This window comes from Amphibalanus amphitrite, unplaced genomic scaffold (genome assembly GCF_019059575.1).
Source record: "Amphibalanus amphitrite isolate SeventyFive unplaced genomic scaffold, NRLGWU_Aamphi_draft 000018F_arrow, whole genome shotgun sequence".
In the NCBI taxonomy this organism is placed as follows: domain Eukaryota; kingdom Metazoa; phylum Arthropoda; class Thecostraca; order Balanomorpha; family Balanidae; genus Amphibalanus; species Amphibalanus amphitrite.
Genome location: NW_024881514.1, coordinates 1,315,400 through 1,339,530, shown reverse-complemented (window position 1 = coordinate 1,339,530; position 24,131 = coordinate 1,315,400). Strand labels below are relative to the sequence as shown.

Below are 24,131 nucleotides of genomic sequence, written 5' to 3'. Positions count from 1 at the left end.
TTCTGCTGGAAGTGCTGGAGTCTGACAATTTCCTTCCCGGTTATGCCCTATTTTTGCTAGAGGCGTCCCTCTTCTGCCGGGCGAGCCCAACTTCTGCTTAAGTCGCTCGACCTTTTCTACTGAGTGCGCCCTTCTTGTGCTCGGCGAGCCCAACTGCCGCTTGACGTGTCCCATTTTTATTGGATGCGCCCCTTTCTGCGGGCGGCGCCCCTCTTTTGCGTGGCTGTCCCTCTTCTGCTGGAGGCGCCCGTCTTCTGGTGGCGGCGCCCCTCTTCTGGTGGAACCGCCCCTCTTCTGTGGGTGCGCACTCTTCTGCTAGAGCGCCCTCTTCTGCTCAGTCAGCTCAACTTCTGCTGAAGGTGCTCGGCTATGTCTGTTGGGGACATTACGCTTTTGCTGGGGAGCCCCTGTTCTGCTGGGGATGCCCCACTTCCGCCGGAGCCGCTGGGGACGCCCCACCTCTGCTGGGGGCGCCCCCAGCCCCACTGTTGCTGGACGAACCCAACTTTTGCTCCAGGTGCCCCTTTTTTATTGGGGCGCATCTCTTCTTTAGGCATCCCTCTCCTGGTAGGGCGCCCCTTTCTGGTGTGGCGCCCCTTTCTACTGGGGGCTCCCTTATGCTCGGGGTACTCCTCTTATGCTGGGGGCGCCCCACTACTGCTGGACGAGCCCAACTTTTGCTTGAGGTGCTCCATTTATATTGGAGTGCCTCTCTTCTTCTGGAAACATCCCTCTTCTGGTGGGGCGCCCCCTTTCTGCTGGGGAGCCATCCTTGTGCTGAGGGCGCTCCTTTTCTGCTGGAGGCATCTCTCTTCTGGTGGGGCGCCCCCTTTCTGCGGGGGTGCCCTTCTTCTGTTGGGGCGCCCTTCTTCTGGTGAGGCGCCCCTTTCTGCTGGGGTCGCCCGTGTTCTACTGAGGGCGCTCTTCTACTGGGCGAACCCAAGTTCTGCTTGAGGTGCCTCATTCCTATTGGGGGCGCCTATCCTCCGCTGGGGCGCCAGTCTTCTGCTTGACGATCCCAACCTACGTTGGAGGTGCCCCACTTCTGCCTCGGGCGCTCCACTTTTGCTGAGAAAGTCCGGTTCTTGCCGGGGTGCCCCTTTCACCCATTTTTGGGGAACGATACGACTTGACGCTTCCCAAGCCCGCAAGCAGCACGACGCCGGTCACGAGACGGAATGTAGCCGAGAAATTACCCTCGCCATCTGCTAAAGAGCTTAGCGGTGTCGGGCGGCGTGTGGGGCGCCGCTTAGCCTATGGGGGTGCACTTTGACGTGATGGGGGTGCACTTTCAGGGGATGGGGGTGCACCTGCACCCCCATACATATAGAAAGTTACACCGCTGAATGTTCCCCGTGGGTGAGCTGAGCTCAGAGGCCTCCTCGACCCACCCAGTGATCGACGGGCTGATTCGACCGCCACCTGACGCACAGAAAACCGCCCACAGAGAGCCATTTGTTCGCGACGCGAAATACACAGAAAGATTCGCCCGGGCGTATGGGACTAAAGTCAGGTGCGTAAAAGTATGATCGACCAAGCCTCGATGGCTTAGTCGATTCAATAGAATCGTATCGAAAAGAGAACCGATATTATCAAAGGTGTCCTTGTCAATTTGGATGTGCGCATCGTGTCGCAATTTTTGCGTTCTCTGTTGAATTGAATTATGGGCTGCAACATCAAGTGGCATGTAGCTGACTATCGATGAAAAATCCCAGAATGTTTTCATATCAAGCCTGAAAACAAGTAATGAAATATCACCTGATGTAAGCAATAACTCGTATCGCTAGCCGATCAGTCGAGCAAATTCAATAACCCCATCGCATTCTGATCTGCTCGACCTGCCGCAGAGCCACTGCATGGAAGGAACCCCACCCACCCGCGCACCCTGCCGCCATTTATCACACACGGAAACCATCGCTCATTCCCCACCATATCAGTCAGCATTTGCCCGACGAATGAGAGCCGAACAGAGCGTCGGCCAGCGGCGGGCGCCCGGGCAGCCCGCTCGTCACCGCCGCTAACCGGGAGAAAGCACCGGCGGCCGCGCCGGAGCCGATGGGGCTGATTGCAGTGGTGTGTCATCCCGCGTGACGGCGAAATCGGCCGTAAGCGTTGTCGCCGCCGCCGCCGGTCGTGGTGCCGGAGACAGCGGCGGTGACTGGTGAGTGTGTGACACCATGTGGGGCGGTGGCTGCCGCTCGCCCCTCGGGACGGCCGCCGTCGCCAGTATCAGACGACAGACGCCCTCCTGGCGGCTCCCGGGGGACCCCGCTCACTATCGCCACCGCCGGCCGGCGGCGATCGGCCCGAGCACAGAGACACACAGCTGCCGCGTACCGGCGTATATTGAGAGACAGCGACAGCAGAGCGCGCGGAGAGACTCAGGCGGCGGGGGCGGGCGCCGGAGGGCGTCATTCAGCGCCGTATACAGGTCATATAGGGCGCGAATGGCGCGCGGACGCGGCCGGGGCCAATCAACACCCCACAGCCGCCGCGGCGGCCGGCCGGCCTACACTATCGATTACAGGGAGAGCCGGCGGCGGCGGTCAGAGGCCGGGCCGGACCGTCTCCGCCGGGGCCGGGAGGCGCAGCTGCCGCCGGTGGACAGGCGGCCAGATACACACACCGATAGCTCCAGCTGCGCTCTACACAGCGGCCGCCGGGCCGACGGGCCCGCGCCGACCGACGGCAGACCACAAAAGCTGCACCCAGAATGCCAAGCTGCACTACAACATAAAATAATCATTATAATCCAGTGATAAACACAAATAGCTAGCCAAAACGGCGACTCGAAACAAGCGCTAGATACCGGGCGAGAGTGAAAATCGGCCCGGATGAGCGGGCGGGCGCCGCGCCGCTTAGTTCTGGAACAGTGAGCGCGTGAAATCGACGTAATCGAAGGCGTTTGGTATCTGTCGCTCCGTGTTGGGGTCGACGTAGGGCTTCATCCTGGCGGCGCAGTAGTCGGCCATCTCCTTGCTCAGGTTCTGCGGACACAAAGGAAAAACAGTCAGATAAAGACATGGTCGGGGCAGCCCAGCCCGCCCACTAACACGGCCAACACTGGGCGAAACAGGACGGTCACGCATGGACGACTGCACTTTCCCTGCAGACCATTTCACGGACCGAGAGAGCCGACTTGATCCCGCTCCATTCACACGGCGCCGTATGCATTACAAATTAGCTGCCGGCTGCCACCGCCGCGCCGGCCGGCCAGCCGCTGGTCGATTCGCCCGGCTGTCACCGCCGCACAACACTGGCCACAGACAGACAGACACACACACACACACGCCCAATAGAGGCCGCCGACCGCGCAAAGAAAGCAATGGGCGACCGGCCGGAACCAGCGCCGCTCCCGCCCAGACACAAATCCGGTCTCTCTCTCTCTCTCTCTCTCTCTCTCTCTCTCTCTCTCTCTCTCTCTCTCTCTCTCTCTCTCTCTCTCTCTCTCCTCTACTCTCCTCTCCCCTCCCCGCAGCTATGCAGCCGGGGGCGCCGACCGGCATCTCCCAGCGGCACGCCCCGCTCCGGAGCTGACAGCCGTGAGTCCGCTCGTCAGGTCGTCCCCGCCCGGAGCGCCCAGAAAAGGATGCCTAGTCGCGCGCCCGGAACGCGACGCTCACAAAACGGCCGGGCGCCGCTCCAGCCCAGATTTGAATTGAAAAGAGAAAAAGAAACGTCGCTGCCGTCGTCGGTGAAAGCGATACGAGCGGGTCGAGCGCTGACAAGCGGCGGGCGGACGGGAGCGGCGGAGGGCGGCGGGCGGCGAATGACGGCGCCACTCCACCGCTGCCGGGCTCCGCGGGCCCGGCGGAGATTCTACCACACGATTCAGACTCTGCACAGCAACCGAGAACACGCCTTGGAGAGGCCAAACGTCGGAAAACAGCCACTCCAAGTCCCGCACCGCACTAATCCAGCCAAATCCCGGCTCCGGTTGCACTAAATTACGAAGTTGTGGGCCTAATTAGACATACAGAAGCATAGCTCTCCAGCGTACTACGCCAGATTCTTTCGTAATTAGAGACCTTGCTACCGTGCAAAATGTCCAACTTCCTTCAAAAAGCACAAATGAGATAAACCTCACGTCATTTCTCGCTGGTCATAGCTCCTGCAGCAGGCGCAGGTCAGAGCTACCACGCCCTGCTTCATCTGAAAGCCCCCGCTGCAGCCGCGGCGCTTTGGCGCACCTGACGTCGGCACCGGCTCGCCTTCCGACTGCCGATCGCCGGGCTGCGGGACAATCACCCTCCAATACCAATCCAGACGGGACGCTGCCCCGGGTGGCGGCCGGGGCACGCCGACCGACCCCGCTGCAGGAGAGGAGAACGGACCGAGGAGACCGGGATAAGGCGCGGTCGTGCAGTCCGCCCGATACGCCGTGTCGCCGGGACCGGTCGGCGGTGCGCTCTGCCGCTCTGGTGCCGCGGCACGGCTGATGGACGGCGACGCAGGCGGCGACAGGAGCAGATAGCAGACGGCGACACTGACCGACTGAGACCGACGACCGTCGGGGAGGTGGCAGCCGGAGGTCAGACGGAGAAAAAGGTAACGGGGCGACAAGCGTTGTCGTGGAGGCAGCAGTAACAGAATTGCAAGGTCTGGTCCCCCCAACTGATACCTCCGGCCTCTTCTCATCCAGCCGATGTCAACCAAAACCCGCAGAGCTGCCGGCGGACCGCCGGAAACCCGTCAGTCCTGGTGGCAGCCGTCCACCGTCTCCAACACTCGCCACACTGGCGGACAAACACGGCGGGCCGGCCGTCCACACTTGTTCCGGCCGGGCCGCGTCTCCATTAGCGCCTGTTTACGGCCCGGCAGACCCACAGCGTCGAGGACGAAAAGCGACACTACTGAGGAGGTCCACCCCACCGGCCGCAGCCGCCTATTGACACAGCGCAGTCCTGCACACTGCACACTGCACAGTCGAGAGGCGCTTGGGCGAGGGAGCAGAGGCACTTGGCCGGAGGTCGGCCCGAGCTTTTGACCGGCTATCCATAAGGGTATGCCTCTGAGACCAGGTAATGCTACGCTCACGCCACTCCCGTGTTTTTTTTTCTCCCTCTCTCAATTATGTAACATCAGGTAGGGAGGGAGCTAGGTAGCAGGACAATCTGGTAAATTCCATTACCAGGTTCTGATTACTTACACCTTTTTTGCTTTAGTTACAGCACCAAATCTAATAATCCAAAACCGGAGTAGTAATTACAGCCATGTGAGACATCTGATGCGGGTCCAACGATATATCTCGAACGCCAGATGAATGCACGCGCGTCATCCGCCTAGCTTTCCGCCATCGCACGCAAATGGGATTTCGGCGCACATTGCCAATGTAATGAGCTGTTCAAATTGCAATAAACGAGGCGCGCGGCGCGCAGATATGATGAGGTCTCGCATGAGTGCGCAGCCCCGGCCGCCACCCGGGCCGGAAAACCGGTGTAAACAAGCGGGGACCGGGCGCGGCGGAGGCATCCGCCTCGTAATACGGCGAGAGTCGGCTCTCCTCAGAGCATAGGGCTTCGAACAGTACATCAGTTCGCCAATCAGTAGGTAGAGTTTGCGCCAAACCGACACAGTGATCTGGATCTAACTAGTCGTCTTTTAGCTAATCGTTCGTGCGCCAACATCTGACATCTGACTTCAAGCTTGATTTCTCTTCTACAACTTTCTCGTATCATTGAGCCCGATGGCCAGTCACTGTGTGAGGGATGAGGTAGGTCAGGAGGCCGGCGTGACCCAAAGTTTCGACCCAGGTCGTGTCAGCTGCTCTCGGGGCTGACCTGACCTCCCGCGCCACCCCTGGCCGCCCCACCAGTCTCCGACCGTGGGGAATCGATACCTCTGAGCGGCGGGAGCAGCGGAGGAGGTGCGGGCCGCGGCCGGTCGCCAGCTGCGGCCACTCCCCAGGGCCGGCCCTGCACTCACAACACACATTACAGACTCACCACGCAAAACACGACCCCAGAGCGCCGCCGGGATCGTCCCGCCGCTCCCGGATCCACCCGGTGACCCGGCCGGCCGGTACCGCGCACCGCCGCCGCCGATATTGCACACCGCCAAGACGCACGCTATTATTCGTCAGGATTACACGGATATCGCAGCCTAGGTCGCGTCAAGCACGCCCTCGGAATAGATCGGCGGCCAGTCGTGCTCTCTGCGGCCGGCGGGCACGCTCCGGTGACAGCGCGACCCGGAAGGACGGCCATCCCGGGAGGCGGAGACGCCGATCGCGGCCCGAGAACGACGCCAGCGCCGGCCCGCAGCTCAGCTCCGGACCGCGATAGCGGCGCCCATCAGGGCCAGATCAGTCGGCTTACAGGTCATCAGCCGAGCCGCACACTCCGCGGCACAATTAACGCCTCCTCTGAGCGGCCGCCATTACAGAGCACGACGCCGGCTGCCTTCTCATTCCGAGCCAGCTCTTCCCAAACGAGCGCTTTAACGGCAGCCACGGCCGCGCCAAATCAAAGGATTTACTCCAAAGGCGAATCCACTAAGATCAGACGCAGAGTATGGTAACGAGGGAGCGAACTGTTTAAGAGTCATTAAAGTCCATTCAAGACCGTCATTAATGACCATGCGTGAATAGCACAAAGTCCTAGCTCAAAATATCGTAAAAAAAAACAACCCAAAAATCAACAACCCATCCAACAAAAGCATTAAAACCATCCTCCAGCACGAATCCAACTCACACATCTGACTGAAACCCTCCCCCACCAGGAGCTCCTATCCCCCAGACGTCCTCCCCAGCCGGCAGTCTGCCCTCCGACACGGGGTCGGGCGCCCGCCGGCCAGCCATCATGCCGGCCGAGTTTCGGGCCGGCGCGGCGGCCTAATCGTCCGACACCAATTGGTACGGGACAAACGGCGGCGCCGGATTAACAACTAATGTGCAATCTCCGGCGGCGATTTCGGGCCCATTGTCGCCGGCGGCGGCCGCCATATCGCCCGGGAACAGCCACTGGACAGGACAGGGAATGGGGACACTGCACGGGCGGGACAGGGATTGGGGGAGCAGTGCACTGTCCGGACAGGACAGAGGCCGGTGGCTGTCGGTAACAGCGCTCGGACACGTCAGAGCCGGAGACTTCCCGGGCGGAACCCCGCTGGACCGGAGAGCCCGGAGGAGCTCCCCCGGAAAGGATAGAGACCGGAGGAACACTGTCCGGACAGGACAGCGCCGGGGAAACTCCCACGGAGCCCGGAGGCTGCACTCGGCGGAGCTCGGAGCTAAGCATGCCATTGAGGCCTTGATGGATGATCACGGTTCGCTCCTCCATTGAGGCCGAAAACAACGCACTTGGAGCGGCACGGCAGTGCGATGATGAACATGCCAGAGAAAGCTGAAATTCGGAAACAATGAACCCAGTTCTGACGAAATATCGAGAAACGACAGTGCACAGCTGAGCCTCAAAAGTCTCATACCGCAGGAACCTAGCTAGCTCAGACCGCCCTCAGGTCACATTACACATGAAACACAATTATTCGTGGCCTACGCAGCTCCAGGTTGTGGGCGTCCTGCAGATGAGCCGTCCACCGCAGAGGGCGGGGGCGGGGGCGGGGGCGGGGGCGGGCGCTAACGACGCCTCCGTGCCGGCCGCAGCTTGGCGGACCGTGACATTGACTTGGCAACGGTTGGCGCGTCTGAGCCAGACAAACGACCACAGGATACACGACGAGCACGGCGGCGACGCGCCCAGCTGAGCAGCGACGGGTCCGCCGCGACGCGGGGCCCGAGCGAACACGGCCGGACCCGACGATAACTGGAGAGAGTAACTACCCGGCGGGGACATAAAACGGCCGGACACCGTCGGGACAGCGCCGAAATCGACAGCAACAGGAGAGAGTCCGTCCCGTCTCCGGGGAGCGCCGTAATGACCCGCAGCGGCGGTAAAAAGGCAGCCGGAGGGAGGGAGCGGAGCGCAGAGCCGAGCACCGGCCGCCGGTCGTCCGGCGGCTCCTCCGAGCGGCTGACCCAGTCTCCTCGGCTCTCCTGCCGTCGGACATTCTCTGACGTCGTCTCGCGGGTGTCCCCCGGGACACAGGCCGCGGCGGCGGCGCCAGACGGGCACACAGACGCGCTCCGCCGGCCGGCCGGAGCAGCAGATGGTTGGCCGGTCAGCACACAGACCGGTGGACGCACCGCCCGCAGACGGCAGGCCCGCAGATATATCCAGTGCCGGCCGGACGGGGCGCAATAAGCTGCGGGACCACCTGGCGCCCCCCCCCCCCCCACACACACACACAGTGACCTACCCGCTCGTATCCACACAGATACAACCCGCACAGGGGGATAGGACGCGCCCGGCGACCGCAGGTCACAGCCGGAAAGGGAGACAAAAAGATGAGATGAGAGATTGCACCATATGACACACGACAGATAGAAACACAGAGGAGTGGGACAGAGGACAAAACGGTTCAGGTCTGGCGAGGTGATAGTATAGGTCAGGCACACATCCGTAGGAACATTGTGAGGCATTTGGCTCACAAGGGGAAAATGACCAAACTAGGCTCAAAGCACAGCACGCAGATGACACCAAAACAACCACTAACTCTACATTTAGTACAGAAACGCTAGCTCACGCGCCGACTTGCCCTACACCAACTTTATTCCCACATTAGTGACCACCTTTTCCGCATCTAGCATCCAGCCTTTGTAAAGGTCGGCCTGTGCTAAATCTCGGGAGCAAACTTGCCGTAAACAGACACGCAAAGTCTACCGAACTGCGCTTAGAAACACGCGGATTTGAACGTTCAACGCAAACTTCTCACCAGAGGCCGCACGTCCAACTTGTTCTCCTTTGTACACCGGTTCACAAACACAGACATGATCTCTACCTCCCCTCCCTCCCTCCGTCCCCCCCTCTCTCTCTCTCTCTCTCTCTCTCTCTCTCTCTCTCTCTCTCTCTCTCCCCCTCTCTCTCTCTCCCCGGACGCCACTGACCGTGTAGAGCTCCTCCTTGAGCACGTAAGGCCGCTCTCCGTTGGTGATGGCGCGGAACGCGTGCTCGATCTCCTCCGAAGACTGCACATTCTCCGTCTCCTTGCTGATCATGAACGCCATGTACTCCTGCAGGCTGATGAAGCCGTCCCGGTTCGGGTCCACCACGTCTGCAACACAAACAGCGGTAAAGGAATGTCAGAAGGGTGCAGTGAGCGTACGGACTACGGGGTTCATTGGTCAAACAAATTGTTGAGAAAGTGGGATTTCAGTCATAGAAGGCAAGGTGACAACCAAGTCGAAAAGATGGCCACGTGGCTGCATCATGGCCACTGGTCAGTGGTCAAGCAGTCCAGCTCGAGCGATGCGGAACAGATGCTACGGGAAGTGTTATTCTCCCGGAAATGGTTAACGAACAGACAGCTCTACTGCATCCATGGCACAGCATTTCGACCAGATCAAACAGTTTCCGCGTTCCCATGCCTCCCGTTCGTACCCTTCGACAGCCCGCTCCACTGAACTGGGCGCCGAGCTTACATTGGCGACTGGCGGTGGACGTGGGTGGAGAGATCATCCGAAACGCCCCAAACAACACAAAGCACGCGCTCCCTCTGAACCGATACGGCCGACAGCGGACCGGCCTCTGAGCTCTGCACGGAGCCAGTCCCACCGATAAGGCCCAGCAGCTGTACAGGGCAAAGCCGCACATCAAAGCACTAACAGCAGAGTCCTGGTCGATTCATCTACTATGCTTCCGGAGATTATCCGGAGCAGAAATAGCGCCAGTCTAGCCGGAGCGTCCCACGGGAGTTCAGCCTACCCAGTAAAAGCCATCGTTCACTCGGCACAGCTAAAATAAGCTGACATCTTAGCGAGACCGCTATCCCACTAATGCACCAGCCAATACAACCCCCACGTAACTGCAGTCGATTCAAGGTAGCGGTGTCAATGCAGCTAATAGAATCGCTGATGCCAGTGGCGCAATAGATCCGTTTCCAACCACGCCAGACTACTCGGCAATGCCCGTGATCAGGCTCTAAGCACGTCACTTAGTGCCCCACAGGCGGCGGTCAGGATCAGGTATCGACTAGTTAGGCCGACCACCGACCCAGACGGGCCCGACCAACGACCCAGACGGGCCCGACCACCGACCCCAATCGGCCCAACCACCGACCCTGAACGCCAGACTCGGTCGGTCTAGTGCCGTTCGTCCCAGTTCGGCCGTTCGGCCCATAACGACACTCCAGCCGCCAGCCAGTGCTCTCCTCGCCTCGTTACGGCGCACTTGTGACATTCGCGGCACGAAGGTGGCATTCGCAAGGCACTCACGCCATCCGGAAGCACTGAGCGCGGATGACAGCAATCCAGCGAACGGCGGCTGTGGCGCACTGCAAGGCTGCGAGCGGCGTTTGTGGCGCCGTAGCGCCGCTGACACATCTGTGGCGCGGGTGATACACCGTGGGCGCGGCGGCGGATCACCCTCAGAGATTGAAGCGGGCGGCCGGCGGCGGAGGGGGTCGCCCGGACTGCGGCGCTGAGGGATGGCCAGCTCAGGAGGCCTCGCAGCGCTGGTCGGACCGAAGGGCCGCAGCCCGGATCGTACCGGCCACTCGGCGCCCCCCACCGGTTCACAGGTCAGCAGTGTGGGTACGGACGGCCAGACGGGCGCCCCAGGGAAATTCAGCGGGGTCCGCGGCCTGGGAGAATCAATGGCCAAGTTGTTAAGTCTGAATCATCAAAAGTCGGACTTAGAGGACTTCAGCACTGAGTAACACTAGGCGGTTACGCAATCCTGATTGAACAATTGAGTTGTAGCATTGCTACAGGATGGGAGTTCGCGCGAACCAGCTGCGAAGAAAAACCGATTTTCACTCGCGTCTCGCCGTAAATCATTACGCGCGACGAAAGGCAGATAAGACTTAATCAAAGTTACATTGAGTTAAGTTATTCCATTACCACTGTTTTAAAGTTGGGACGGGTATTGAATGCCATCCAAGTTCCCATTCAGCCCTCGGTCGTCGAATCTTCAGCGACTGACGTAAGACTCAAGATTGAGCGCGTCTTTTTTGTAGGCCGCCGGGCCTTCTGTGTCGGCAGCGGCGTTCCATCGACCACCTAAAGGGCAGTTCACACCGCGCCGACGGCGGACCATTTGGTAGGTCGTTGTCGGCTGATGGCACTGCCGACCTAAGGAAACGCCACAGGATGTCTTCACTTGCGGCAAAGGATCACCCGCGGACACACTAAGGCGTGGGGAACGGTGATTTGAGTTCATCAGTATGATATTCTTCATTGCCAAGCAAAATCAACATCTGAATGATTCTTGAACTTTTCTGTTGATATCTCCCACACGATCCAGCCATGGCGTTTGAGGAAACACCCCGATCCGGAGTGTCAACTGGCAGTGCTACTCCAGCTGGCAGTTTGTCCGTCTGGCTGTGGATGGAATCGGCTGTAAATTCGGCGCCGGTTTTCGACTCCGGGCCGCCACCGGGCGCCGACAGACAGTCCACCCGGCGACCCGGCCGGTCGGCGGGTCCTCGATCGGAGTCAATGTCGCGCCGTCAGCCGCGTCCCGTAATTGATGGCCACGCAGGGGTCGGTCAGGGGCGCCTCTGCCCGCAGCCGGCCGCCAAAGGTCGCGGAAAGAGCGCCCGGTAACACCGCGAGGGGTCACCGCACCACCAAGTAGTTCGCAGCGCGGCCAGGTCAGCAAAGGTCACCTCAACACTCCGTCACTCCGCGGGACAGCGCAGGTCAGCAAAGGTCACCTGTCGGAGGGTCAGACAGCGCCGCCCCGTCCATCCACCATACAACACGCGCTCTCGGAGGTCCCCCTCCGTCTCCTCAGGGCAGCACTCGTGACAGATCACTGACGTATCACCCTGCGGCCGGAAGGACCGCTCCCCCCCCCCCTCCGGTCTGTGACCACTCTCGCCGACCGCCGAGCCGGCCATATCACCCACTCCTACGGCCCAACTAATCACCAACATGGGCGCTGTTCTGATTCAGTTTCTGCGCGGGGACCGTCTCGGTCCGGAAATGTCATCAGGAGAGGCCGCTGAGGCGAAGAGTTCAGCACCACTTCCGTTGGAGCTGCGCGGACCGGAGGGACTTCAGAGTCGGTGAACTGTCCACCGCCACACAGGACGGTGACCGACCTACCACCATCCACAGGTGACGGACACGCGTCCGTCGTCCGAAGGTCAGGCCGTGTGGAGGGCGGCGCGGACCCCTCCCACCGCCAGTGGACGGGGACGGGGCGAGCCCCTGCCGCCCGGCGCGGGGGGCCACATTACGGCAGTGGCCGGCGCGGCGTGGTGTCCCAACGGCTGTGGCCGGAACAGACCGACAGATCCGGCTGGCTCCGGGTGTTTCACCGCCCGACAGAGCCACTCCGGCCACCGGACGGAAACACGTCGACCAGAGAAACACATCTTAGTATGTGGGACTCACATGGCAGACACATCCAATCGCCGTGGTCTGTTCTTCGGGATCCTCTTAAACAGCTGTCGTACCACGTTTCAAAGTTATCCAACGAAATAAATTGTAAAGTAGAGCAAATAAAGTATGCATGGCTTGTATGTAGAAAGCAAAATCCAGCCTGCAAAAAAAAAAAAAACGACGCCGGTGCGCACATACGCACCTAGAATCTCGCTGAACTCTGGGTCGGGTTGTCCCTCCTCCACCATCGGTAGGTCGTAGCCGAGCGCCCGCAGGCACGACTTGAACTCCTTGTGGTTCAGCCGGCCCGCCTTGTCCTTGTCGAAGTGCCTGAGAAAGAAGGAGTGATGACGGGTTAGCGGGCGGTGTCGGGGTATTCCTAGGGAGAGAGCCATGGCGGGGGTTTACAGAGCTTTGAAAGAAGTTAACGCGTATAAAGCGTTGAACATACTAAGAAAACATAGAGGAAGAAGCTACCTGAGCGTAGAGTTAACATCTTGTTACATTCACAAGGCATTGAAATATTCAGACTATAGTTCGCCTCTCTAAGGCCATTGAATATTGTAAAATGGAAAAGAAAGCCACAAATCATTACGCTGACCCTGGCCTATTCATTGTTAGGAATTGAGGGGGTCAGCGGCTCAGCCAAGTCAGAAAGGTCAGAGGTCAACTGTGACGTGGCAATCGTCGGTGGTATGACAGCAGAACATTAACTCTGTCTGCCACGACTACCGATGAGACTGAAACTCCGAGGCGACTACCCATACCCTCCGGTGACGGCTGAAATATCATGGAGCTGAATCCGACCTCTCAGACTGTCCAGTTGCCGCACATTATGGGCGCCGGGCCGCCGGCTGACCTGGCATTGTCAGGTCGGTAGACTCGGACATGAACTATGGCCGCCGGGGGAACTTTATGACAGCCATCGGTAGCGAAACTCTCGACAGAACGGCCTGCGGTCGGCGCCAGCGGCCCCTGATCGGACTCAGCCGATCTGTGCTCTCGAACTTCTCGACACGTGGAATCTTTGCCAGTGAAGCCTTGTCATTCACTACAATAAGTATACTCCTCGTCTGCTTTCCTCGTTACATAGGGAAGCAACACTGCATATCAAAACAATACAGCAGAGGGCTGATTTCCTCGGAGCAATTAGGCATTAAGTACTGCTCAAGCACATCAAGTATCCTTTCAATGGGGTTCCCCGATGGGCCCCGAAATGCAATTGATTCCGATAATATAATCGGATTACTCCAGCGTTGCGACTAACTGGTTATTGAGAAGTGATGCCGGAAGAACCCACGGGGACAATTCAATTATTCTACCAATGAGCGCAACCGGTGGCTGTGTGTGTCGGCTGAACTAATCGTCTGAGAGCTCAGCGCTGGGCTTCGGCAGCCCTCACCACACTACCCCTGCGACACTCAGGATTACTTTACTAATAGGCGACACTCACTTAAACATCATCGAGAACTCCTTGAGGGCGTCCTCTGCGACGCCCGACTGGTTGCGCGCCTGGATCTGTTGCTCCAGGTTGTGCTGCATCCTCATGCCGAGCTGGTCCAGCTGATCCCACTGCTGTGCCAGGCCCACCGTGCTGCCGAGAGAAAAGGGCCGGTCAGAGACGCCACAAACCAGGGGGCAGGGAGGAAGAGGGGAGGCGAGAAAGGGAGGAAGGGTGAGGGACGGGAAGAAAGGCATGTCAAAGAACATTGAGCCAACAAATGTCAGATTATGTTCAAAGTTATCTAAAAGATAGGACAGCATTGTTGCGACACGGCATTACCAAACCCCATGTGAATTGAGTAAGTTCCTTCGAATAACGAGTTGGCAAACAGCAACAGCAGGCCTGCCCTATTATCCTCTGACAGCGCTAAGATGTTTGTAACGGACACAAAGTTTGGCCCAGCGCTGGCAGAGCCAAGCCGCTACGCCGGGGCTAACTTCGGCAGATTAGCGTCGCTTTACTTGCTCCAATCGAAGTACAGGTAGTTCCACCGGCTTAAGTGCTGTGCTCTACCGAGCATCACATTACATTACTGCTAACAACATCAAAGAACAACAGAACGGGCAAAGGTTCTTCGAGGAAAGTAGCATAACGCCCGAGTGAGCAGCAAAAGCACCACAAGCTGACAAACATGAAGAGCGGCGGGCGACGTAAAGGGCTTCCAATTATTCAGTCTGTTGGTTTATCGGACAGCACACTAGTGTAATGTCATGACGTTCAGGACACTTGTTCTCCAATTGTACTTACAACTGATTACAGGAATGCAGAGAGAAAAAAAAGCTCAGCAGGAATTAATTGATCCATATAATATATACGTACGAAATAAGCTAGGCTAGAAAAGTTCTCCTCGTAATGCCCTAGGATCCTCACCGCCTCGAACAACCTGAGAGCGTTGCCATGTCTCAGTAACCTTGGGAATGGTCTTGGGCCTAAGTAAAGGCCATCGACCCACAGCACTACTCTGGCCGGGACCGGACACAACCGGCTCACGTGAACGGAAGAAGGTAGCGCCGGCCCCTCCCCGGGGCTCCGCAGAGCTGAGAGTTGGCCACCCCTGCCGCGCAGGCCGGCCACCCGCGGGAGCCTGGCCAGCCCGGCCAGCGCCGCGAGCTGCGGCTGTGGCGGCCGGGCTGGGCCACCTCTAATGAGTCACCGGCCGGCTCCACCAGAGCGTCTGATGAGCCCCGGCCGCTAATCAGCGATTCCCGCGATCGGACCAGTTGACCAGACTCGGGTCAGACGAGCTGGCCACCCGGCCGACACCCGCCTACCACCTGCACACCCGACACGGTAACAACTCAGGTCAGACGAACCGGCTACCCGACCACCACCCCACTTACCACCCGCACACTCGACACGGTAACAGCCTCATCTGTGGCACCTAACGACTGGTACGGAGCGGAGAGCCCACCCTTCTCCGTCCACCGACCCGACCCGACCCGCGCGGCAGGCAACAGGAGCCGACCGGGCGTGTCGTTAGGCCGCCGGGCTTGTTTCTGTCGCCGGGCCGTCGATCGGCGCGTCGCTCCCCGGGGCGCCGTCGAACGTCGTCGCCGACAGGCGTCAGAGCGGCCCCGCCGGAGACCCATCGACAGAACGGCATGTGACGGCCCAGAGAACCGTATCACCGTGCCGGTGCGGCCGTAGGCGCCGCCTCGGGGTTGGCAACAAATCGAGTGAACGGGCTTCGGCTGACGACGCGAAAACACATCAACCAGAAAAATATAAAACCTGAACAAAGGCTTTGTTTGATGTGTACGTAACGTATAGCTTGTTTTCTGCGAACATCCTGGTCCCAGCCCATCTCATTACAGGCTGTCGTGTTGGCCTGAAACCCCGGCGCCACACGATACTGTTGTCGCTGTGCGTTTCGCCCCCGCAGCCCACACCATCACACCAGTCTGGTCACCGGCCGGGCAAACAAGTTCCATTACGCCGCGGCTTAGGTTGCAGCTCAGTGCCAGCTCCCATCGGTCAAAGCCGACCCGCTGGTAGCCGGCAGCAAGATGCTGTCGCCGTCAGTTGGCGCACAGCGCGGCGGTCCGGCCTCCGTTAACGATTCGCTCGAACCAGCTCTGAAAGCAAACTGTAGCGTCTGACCCGGTACTCACCCCTAACTTTTTCAACCATCGCTCGCCTCACTGACCGTACGCGGCGCCACGAACTCTAAACATTCGAGTCACGTACCAGCTGTCACCGAGACCAGCCCGCTCCGAAACTATAAACAAGTCGAGCCACGCATACCTATTGCCACTGGGACACACCCGTTCCGAGAAGCGGCTTATTATGATGGGACTGTTTGTGACATCTGTACAAGGAAGAGCGAGCTCAGGACATCTGGCTATTATCAACCAGTGACAGGGGTATACAAAGTGTCCGTGAGGACTGATGGTGCGTGACTGTGCAACGACGGGCGAGATCCGCCTCTTGCATAAGTGATTGACGTTGCGTTTAGGTTAAGCGGCTACGGTATTGCATCAGCAATGTACGCACAAAGAAGTCACAAGGCCAGCAACGTGACTGACGTGTATAAGCTTATGTAAAGTGACTACGGTATTGCATCAGCAATGTGCGCACAAAGGAGTCACGAGGCTAGCCACGTGACCCGCGCGTATAAAAACTGACTGTCGCGAGCTAGGTTAGTTCAGTTCGGACCGAGGCACTGTACCATCAAGACCTCTGTCCTAGGGCGGCGCAAGATCCACCGGGTCGTCATGTTAGCGTGTCCCCTGCTTGGCTGAATAGAAGAAACAACTGACATCTGAGTTTTCTTCGAAGCCGAGTCTGCTTCACCAACACCGAGAAGCTCGAGGGGCGCCACGTTACATTGGTGCCGTGACCCGGATTAAGTGACGTCAACGACTTCGATGTCACTGCCGCCGCCCAGCCCTGAGGTACGTTTTACCATCCCCGTGCTACCAGCACCGCCGAATAACGGGCTTAGAAGACCAAACCTGGGAACTGGATTCAACGATATTGATAACCCCAACGGCCAGTGTCTCTGCTGGGATACGATCATCCAATCGATCTACTTACTACAAGGCCCAGACCTAACATCAGCTAAAGTCTGCGACTACCACAAGCAGTATCTTGCGAGACGTTACCACCTCAGCCAGACCCACGAGTGCCAGTGCCACTACCACCCAGACGTGCACAGGTGCCTCGATTGCGGGTACTGTCACCACTGCGGTTGTGACCTGGTAACAACATCAGCACCCGGCTTCCATCGCTGTTCTTGCACCTACTGCCTGGAGAGGTGTTGCCCACGACATCCATCGCAGCACACCTTCTTGTCGCGAGCAGTGTACCTGACCCACCTGGTCAAAAGCAACCGGCACGCCGCCATCCGCTGCCCTCCAAACACGCCACCCTCACCGAGAATCTACGGATATCGTGCATCCGTCGAGGCCCCTGTAACCCGGCTGGAACTACGTACCAACATCAACCAGCCCCTAAAGCCGCCAGTCAACAACCGCTGGCCCAGCCGCTTCAACTGCGCCACTCTGGTGGAGGAGGACCGGACAGAAACAGGCCTCGGGGCACCGCAACAAGCCCAGCCTGAGGACCATTCAACGACGACCACTGAAGACATCGAGATCAACTCCACAGCAGCCGACATCGGAGACGACTACGACATCGACGACGTCATAGTATCTGACAGCGAGGGGACCACAGTACAGCCGCCAACACCGGTGGCTATAGTCCCACCATTCCTCGAGAGAACCGGCCAGTGAGGGAGGCGACGCCGTCGCAAAGCACCGATCGCCACAGAGCAGGTACGTGCCTCACACCAACAGCAACAAAACGTAAAATTCAGTCAGAAGTAATTTTGTCAAAGTCAGATATAGAAAAGTTCAAGCAAAATATCAACATGGAACAGGCAACATTCGTAGAGCTTGCACGATCAGTTCAGCGGTTGGCTACCCGCATCTAGCGCAACTGGGCTAGACCACGTGCACACGGCGAAGGCCGAGGCACCTTGACCATGGCTGGAGGGCTGAGCCATGTCGGAAAGCAGCGATGGAAGAGCGGTAATTGTACCTCACACCAGAGGCGACAAAACAGTGGTCGGTCCAGTGCCCGGTGGCACGAACGCGACTCGGGTCAACGGTGAACTTGGAGCGGCACCTCGTTGTGGCGCTGCGTCCTGGTCAACTGAATGCTCAAGCTCAAGCTGCTCAACAGGAACAGAGTCATTCTGTACGGACGAAACCATTGGCGGCGATTCCTGCAGCTCGAAGGTTGGCTCTGAGGGCTCTTGCGGGACAGTTCGGAATGAGCGGCGGGGAAAGTAGTTACCCCGTGAGGTGCAGCAGTGCTTAACGCAGAATGCAAGACAGCAAATCGATGTATTCTACTATATGTTATCCTAGCGTTAGATTAAGTTTACTGGCGTCTGTTTTATGCTAATCCTGTGCCCTTCAGGCTCCGGTTTTCGACGCAATTTTCGCGTAAATTGCTTTGTTTATAAGGGGGGGGAGGTATTGTAGCGTCTGACCCGGTACTCACCCCTAACTTTTTCAACCATCGCTCGCCTCACTGACCGTACGCGGCGCCACGAACTCTAAACATTCGAGTCACGTACCAGCTGTCACCGAGACCAGCCCGCTCCGAAACTATAAACAAGTCGAGCCACGCATACCTATTGCCACTGGGACACACCCGTTCCGAGAAGCGGCTTATTATGATGGGACTGTTTGTGACATCTGTACAAGGAAGAGCGAGCTCAGGACATCTGGCTATTATCAACCAGTGACAGGGGTATACAAAGTGTCCGTGAGGACTGATGGTGCGTGACTGTGCAACGACGGGCGAGATCCGCCTCTTGCATAAGTGATTGACGTTGCGTTTAGGTTAAGCGGCTACGGTATTGCATCAGCAATGTACGCACAAAGAAGTCACAAGGCCAGCAACGTGACTGACGTGTATAAGCTTATGTAAAGTGACTACGGTATTGCATCAGCAATGTGCGCACAAAGGAGTCACGAGGCTAGCCACGTGACCCGCGCGTATAAAAACTGACTGTCGCGAGCTAGGTTAGTTCAGTTCGGACCGAGGCACTGTACCATCAAGACCTCTGTCCTAGGGCGGCGCAAGATCCACCGGGTCGTCATGTTAGCGTGTCCCCTGCTTGGCTGAATAGAAGAAACAACTGACATCTGAGTTTTCTTCGAAGCCGAGTCTGCTTCACCAACACCGAGAAGCTCGAGGGGCGCCACGTTACAAAACCTATCCGGGCCGGCGGGCGGAGAAGCCAATAACCGCCGCCCAGGGCCGCGCGCTCTCTCTCTAGTCTCGAGCAGTCGACGGTGTTTTGAGCGGCTGGTCCAGGGTATACGCTGACCCGCGGCGCTGCCGGCTGCATACTCTCCAACGCAGACCAGCCAATAAGTCAACACAAAAGCATCCAGACATGCACTTCCCGGGGCTGGTAGCACTGTCTGGCCACTGCAGCGTTCAGCTGAATCGTGTGACTACAAAGAGACCATCGCTCATAGTCATAAGTCGACTGCTGTCAGACGAAACGACACTTAATCACACCCGAAGCCGAATCTGGGCCGGGTCGGCTGATGCCATGACCACTTCCACCGACATCAGAGCTCACTACTCCTTATGTCCGACGGCCGAGCCCATCCAAACCTAATTCCCAATTACAAACGGGAAATAGCGCTCACTGACGGATGAGTTCACCAGAAACTAATTCCCAATTCCAGCAGCGAAATAATCGGCCGGCTCGTTCACAATTCCGTCGCGAAATAAGACCGATTCGCAGTAATTAGCTCGTGGTGCGTATGGGTAGTTAGGCGACCGACGACTGTTCCCCGACGGGAGATACGACACTGTGTAATGCCTAACGATTTAGGATTAGCGAGAGACGAGCGTGGGGAGCTGGGCGTATAACGCACAACGACCAACGACGCATGACGACCGGAACTAGACCAGAGACATCGCAGAGATCAGCGGAAGCCTACCAAGGGAAAATAAAGCAAGTATAGGTCAGTCACATCACCACTCCTGCGGCGAGCGGCCGTCGTTGATCATACGGCGTCACTGGGCGCGGCCGACGTACGGCTCGTGGGCGGTCGAGAATACGGCCGGTGTACGCAGGCCGATCGGTGATGAGACCGCTGATGACGTCAAGAGACAGGTCAAACTTCCGGCCGGGGTGGGGAGGGGCGGGGCCGGGGCCGGCCGACCTGTGTGCCGGGGTTCATTAGTCGGCCAGCGGCACGCACGGCTGTCGGCCGCTGGGCTAACGACGGCGCCTGATTGCCGCCCACGGCCGGAGGCCAGGGCGACACCTGATCCGGCCCTATTGACCCGACCCGACCCGACCAGACCGACCTGGGCCAACCCAGACCAGACTATCCGATCGGACCGTCCCGACAGACTGCGTTCTTCTCACTGGCCAGAGCCTGACCTCATCTGAACTGACCTGACCAAACTGATACGATTCGAAGGACCGATTCAGACAGAAAAGAAGCAACGACGATAAACTGGATAATACGAAAAAAAAACTCCTCAAGCTCCTGAGCTGCTGATGCACAGGTGCGATAGCGTTCCAGATACGGCCAAGTGGATGCAGACAGCCAATGAACATGTCCTTTTGGTCTATTATGTCGGACTCGATGCAGCTGAACATTTCGACAGGCACAGTTTCCAGTATAGGGCACACAGCCCACGCTCGGCCGATCTGTCAGGAGCATCATATCAGAGTTGCGGGCGCATCCTTCGACGTACCCGATTACTGGCGGCAGTGCTATCGCACAGACGTCATCATCTTAAGTTCACCGCACAAAAACCCTCGTGGGTGCATGATCGACAAGGCGCAATGATGAAACGCCGCCAGCACCGTCCTGGCGTCATCTCTGACGTCACAGGACGCACCAATGCACTATCGGCAGCGATGGGACGCCTAATACATGCACCGCGGCCGCGCCGCGACCGAAAACCGGCGGCCCCGGTAGGTACTTAGCGCGCTGTGCCAACATCAGCCGACCACTTAGTTAGATCAGTCTTATTAGCGGCCGACGCGGCGGCGGCGCAACAGGCTACCCGGGGGTGGCCTCTTTCCCAGGGCAGCCGCCGACAGCTCGGGAGGCCACGCGCGCGGCAGGGAAGGCCCGCACCCATAGGAGGGGGAGCGAGCCGGGGGCCGTCGGCGGGCAGCTGGGGGATACCGAGAGCCGCTGCAGGTCGCTGACCATTGACCGCGCCGCCGTCTGAGGCCATTCAACATCCCAGCGGGGGCTCGGCGGCGCCGGCCCCTGTAATATCGGCCCGGATCAATTCCAATACGGCGGCGGCCGGCGCGCCGCCCTAATCTAGCCGGAAAGACAGCACCGGTCTATATCCGCACCGTTCGCCGAGATGGCTATGACGCGATACGTATTCGCGGTATTTGGGCTATCACGGACCGACACACGGACCCGTGAATAGAGCTAAATGCGCCCCGGCTGGTGCGATGAATGGGTGCCGTCAGACAAGTTCCTAGCCACATTACTGCGGTAAACTAATACCGCTCTGCAGCCGGAAAAACGCGGGCCATGCAGTACCTGGGCCGCCAAGGATCACTGTCACGGGCTGAGCTGCCGCCACGGACAGCCGTCACGGACCGAGTTGCTATCACGGGTCACCGTCACGGACAGCCGTCACGGGTCGAGCTGCCGCCACGGGCCGAAGTCACGGACCGAGCTGTCGCCACGGACCGCCGTCACGGACGCCGTCCCGTGACGCCTGGCGGAGATGTATCGCTGCCAGTCGTGGACCGGACGGCCTGTTAAAGTGAACCATCGCCGACAATCGGGCCGGTACAACGCCCGTCATCTGTCAGGACTATCTCGTAAACGGAAGGCATCGATCTCCGGCCGTCGCCGGCAGGCCGGCTGATCCCCGGCCGTCGTCCGCACCGTCGCCGCAGTCGTCCGAGCTCGAGCAGTTTGGCGGATCGACCACCCAGCCTCCGACCCGACCGCGCCGCCGTAATTACAGTCCGCTATCAAAGCGGCACAAAAATAGCCCGATCGGTCCGACCGCTTCCATGAAGCTTGGCCACAAAATCGGTCTTCGCCGCGGATAAACTGCCGAAGAGCGCGGCTCGCGCACGTCACCGCCAGTTGTGAGCCGGACCCAGTCGCGGCCGGCGCGCCTCCGCGAGAACCATTTAGCGCCGTCATGAATTTTTATCGGGCCATCAGCGCCTGAGAGCGGCGGAAGGTCGCGACCGGGCGGCGCCGGGCGCGGCCCAAGAGGTCCGGGGCGGTCCTCGGTCCGTGATGCGCGGTCCAGGACGGTCCGACCGACGAGGGCCGTCCGACTGTCTCGGCGTCGTCCGCCCAGCAGACGTCGGACGTCAGACGCCGGATCAGAACCCACTGGCGGGGAAAACTGAGCACGGCAGCGACCGACGGCCGGGGGCATCGCTCAACGAACCGGCAGCGCGCCCGCTGAGCCCGGCGCCGTGTCCAGCTCTCCCGGCCCTTCCCACGATTGACGTCAGAGGGGACTCGGGATCGGGCAATCGTCAGCCATGGCATACTAACCAACGACAGTGAAGCCCACAGACGCCCACGATACGGTGGCAGGATATCGCAATCACATTTGAAATGTCACAGCGCGGACATAAGAACAAGCATACCAGGCTATTGCCTCCGCGTTCGTGGGCGAATTTTGCAGTGGTATTGTAGGATCTTTCAACACACAACGTCTTACAGGCAATCCTTGTGGCTCTGCATTATCCATAACTGAACTTTGCTCTCCAAACCCTGACGAAAAGTGTAAGATCTGAGAACTAAGAGCTATCTCGGGGCGCATCAGCAACCAAGGCTATTCGTGCTCACAATACTATCTCAAAATGGATCCAAGCGCCGTGCTGCGCGGTCGGTACCTCCGCCTCTGCCTTGGCTCCGTAATACCGCTGCTCGGCGGCGCCGGACGGCGGCGCTGGTTTAGTACCGGCCCTCGGGGACGCCAGCGCCCGTAAGCCGCCGCGTCTCCCCCGGGCAGAATTGAGCCGCCGATTCCGGCCGTCCCGGGCACTTCAAAGGGCCTCCGTCGGCCGGCAGTGTCGGCCGGCGGCAGCGATTGCAGTAAACGGCAACAACACGACCGGGCCATCAGACGGTGACGGCACGGCTGGCTCATCTCAAACGCAGCGGAACAAAACTGATTGAATACATTGTCGTGTAAACCGAGGAACATGCCACTTCTCTGTATTTAACAGTGAATAACTGCTACGGTAATTTAACCACCAGGCTATTCCGGTAGCACACCTCATCAGGGGCATTGCCGCAGAACTTCAGTTTGCGAACTGGACGGATTTAGACCTCCATTCGTGAGCATGCATGAATACCTTTCGAGACATGTTGGCGCTATTTCGGTCTCACGCCAATCACTGGAAATTGGACGGTACCTTCCTCCGCACCTCCCCACAGCGCGCCTTCGCTGAACATCGCTCGGGACCAATCACCGCTCCCATCCATACGGACGGTCCCAGCTGAGACACCCCTCCCTCCCACGCACACGCGGGCGGCCGTCAGAGACGAGCCGCATTACACCTCCGACCCACCTGTGCTCTGTGTAGCGGTTGTCGAGGATCAGGTGGCCCTCGAGGATGGCTCCCAGGTCCTCGATCTTCTTGAGGTCGCTGCGGCGCGCGCGCACCTCGGCCGCCTTCTTCTTGACGGCCTCCAGCTGCTGCTCCAGCGTTCCGGAGCCCTCCATCATCGAGGACCTGGTGGTGAAGAAGTCACAGAGTTGGGGTCAGCACAGCACATGGCAGTACGGGTCAGTACACAACACTGAATTATGCAATTAAACGACGATCAAGAGGCATTTAGAGCATCATAGCTCCACTAGACAACGGGCGCACGCCCAGTTTCACAAGAATCAGACAATAATCCAATTTTCTAATCGTTATTAAATCCAATTTTTTAATCCAATCAACACAAGAATCGTTACAACGCCGCCCAAAACTGGACCCATCATCCCTTCGACGGCAGGCGGGCGGGTGTGGTCCATGTATGGATATATCCGCCGAGTGACGAACCGCAGGCGTGATCACGACCACCGGCCAGGTGTCAGTATCGTGACACGTCGCATCCGGGCGCCGTCACGAGACGCTGCGTGAACCGGTCACTAATATAACGCCAATCGGCTAATAATGGCACCGCACCGGCCCAAATGATAACCGGACTTGACGGCTCTGCCAGCCTGACTGGCATTGAGCTGAACGTGATGCCA

General features: G+C 58.9%; 1 protein-coding gene across 2 annotated transcripts in view; it reads right to left on the bottom strand.

Moving 5' to 3' along the window:
- Nucleotides 1-2,327: 2,327 nt before the first annotated feature.
- LOC122388756 (spectrin alpha chain-like) overlaps nucleotides 2,328-24,131 on the bottom strand; it is a 55,613-nt gene continuing 33,809 nt past the window's right edge. For both annotated transcript variants that reach the window (XM_043380136.1, XM_043380138.1), the window contains exons 32-36: nucleotides 23,458-23,622; nucleotides 13,839-13,979; nucleotides 12,588-12,715; nucleotides 8,945-9,111; nucleotides 2,328-2,987 (exon numbers count right to left, since the gene is read on the bottom strand). In XM_043380136.1, coding sequence (XP_043236071.1) covers nucleotides 2,859-2,987; nucleotides 8,945-9,111; nucleotides 12,588-12,715; nucleotides 13,839-13,979; nucleotides 23,458-23,622 — 730 coding nt within the window. In that variant the 3' untranslated portion in view covers nucleotides 2,328-2,858. The remainder of the gene's footprint in view (nucleotides 2,988-8,944; nucleotides 9,112-12,587; nucleotides 12,716-13,838; nucleotides 13,980-23,457; nucleotides 23,623-24,131) is intronic.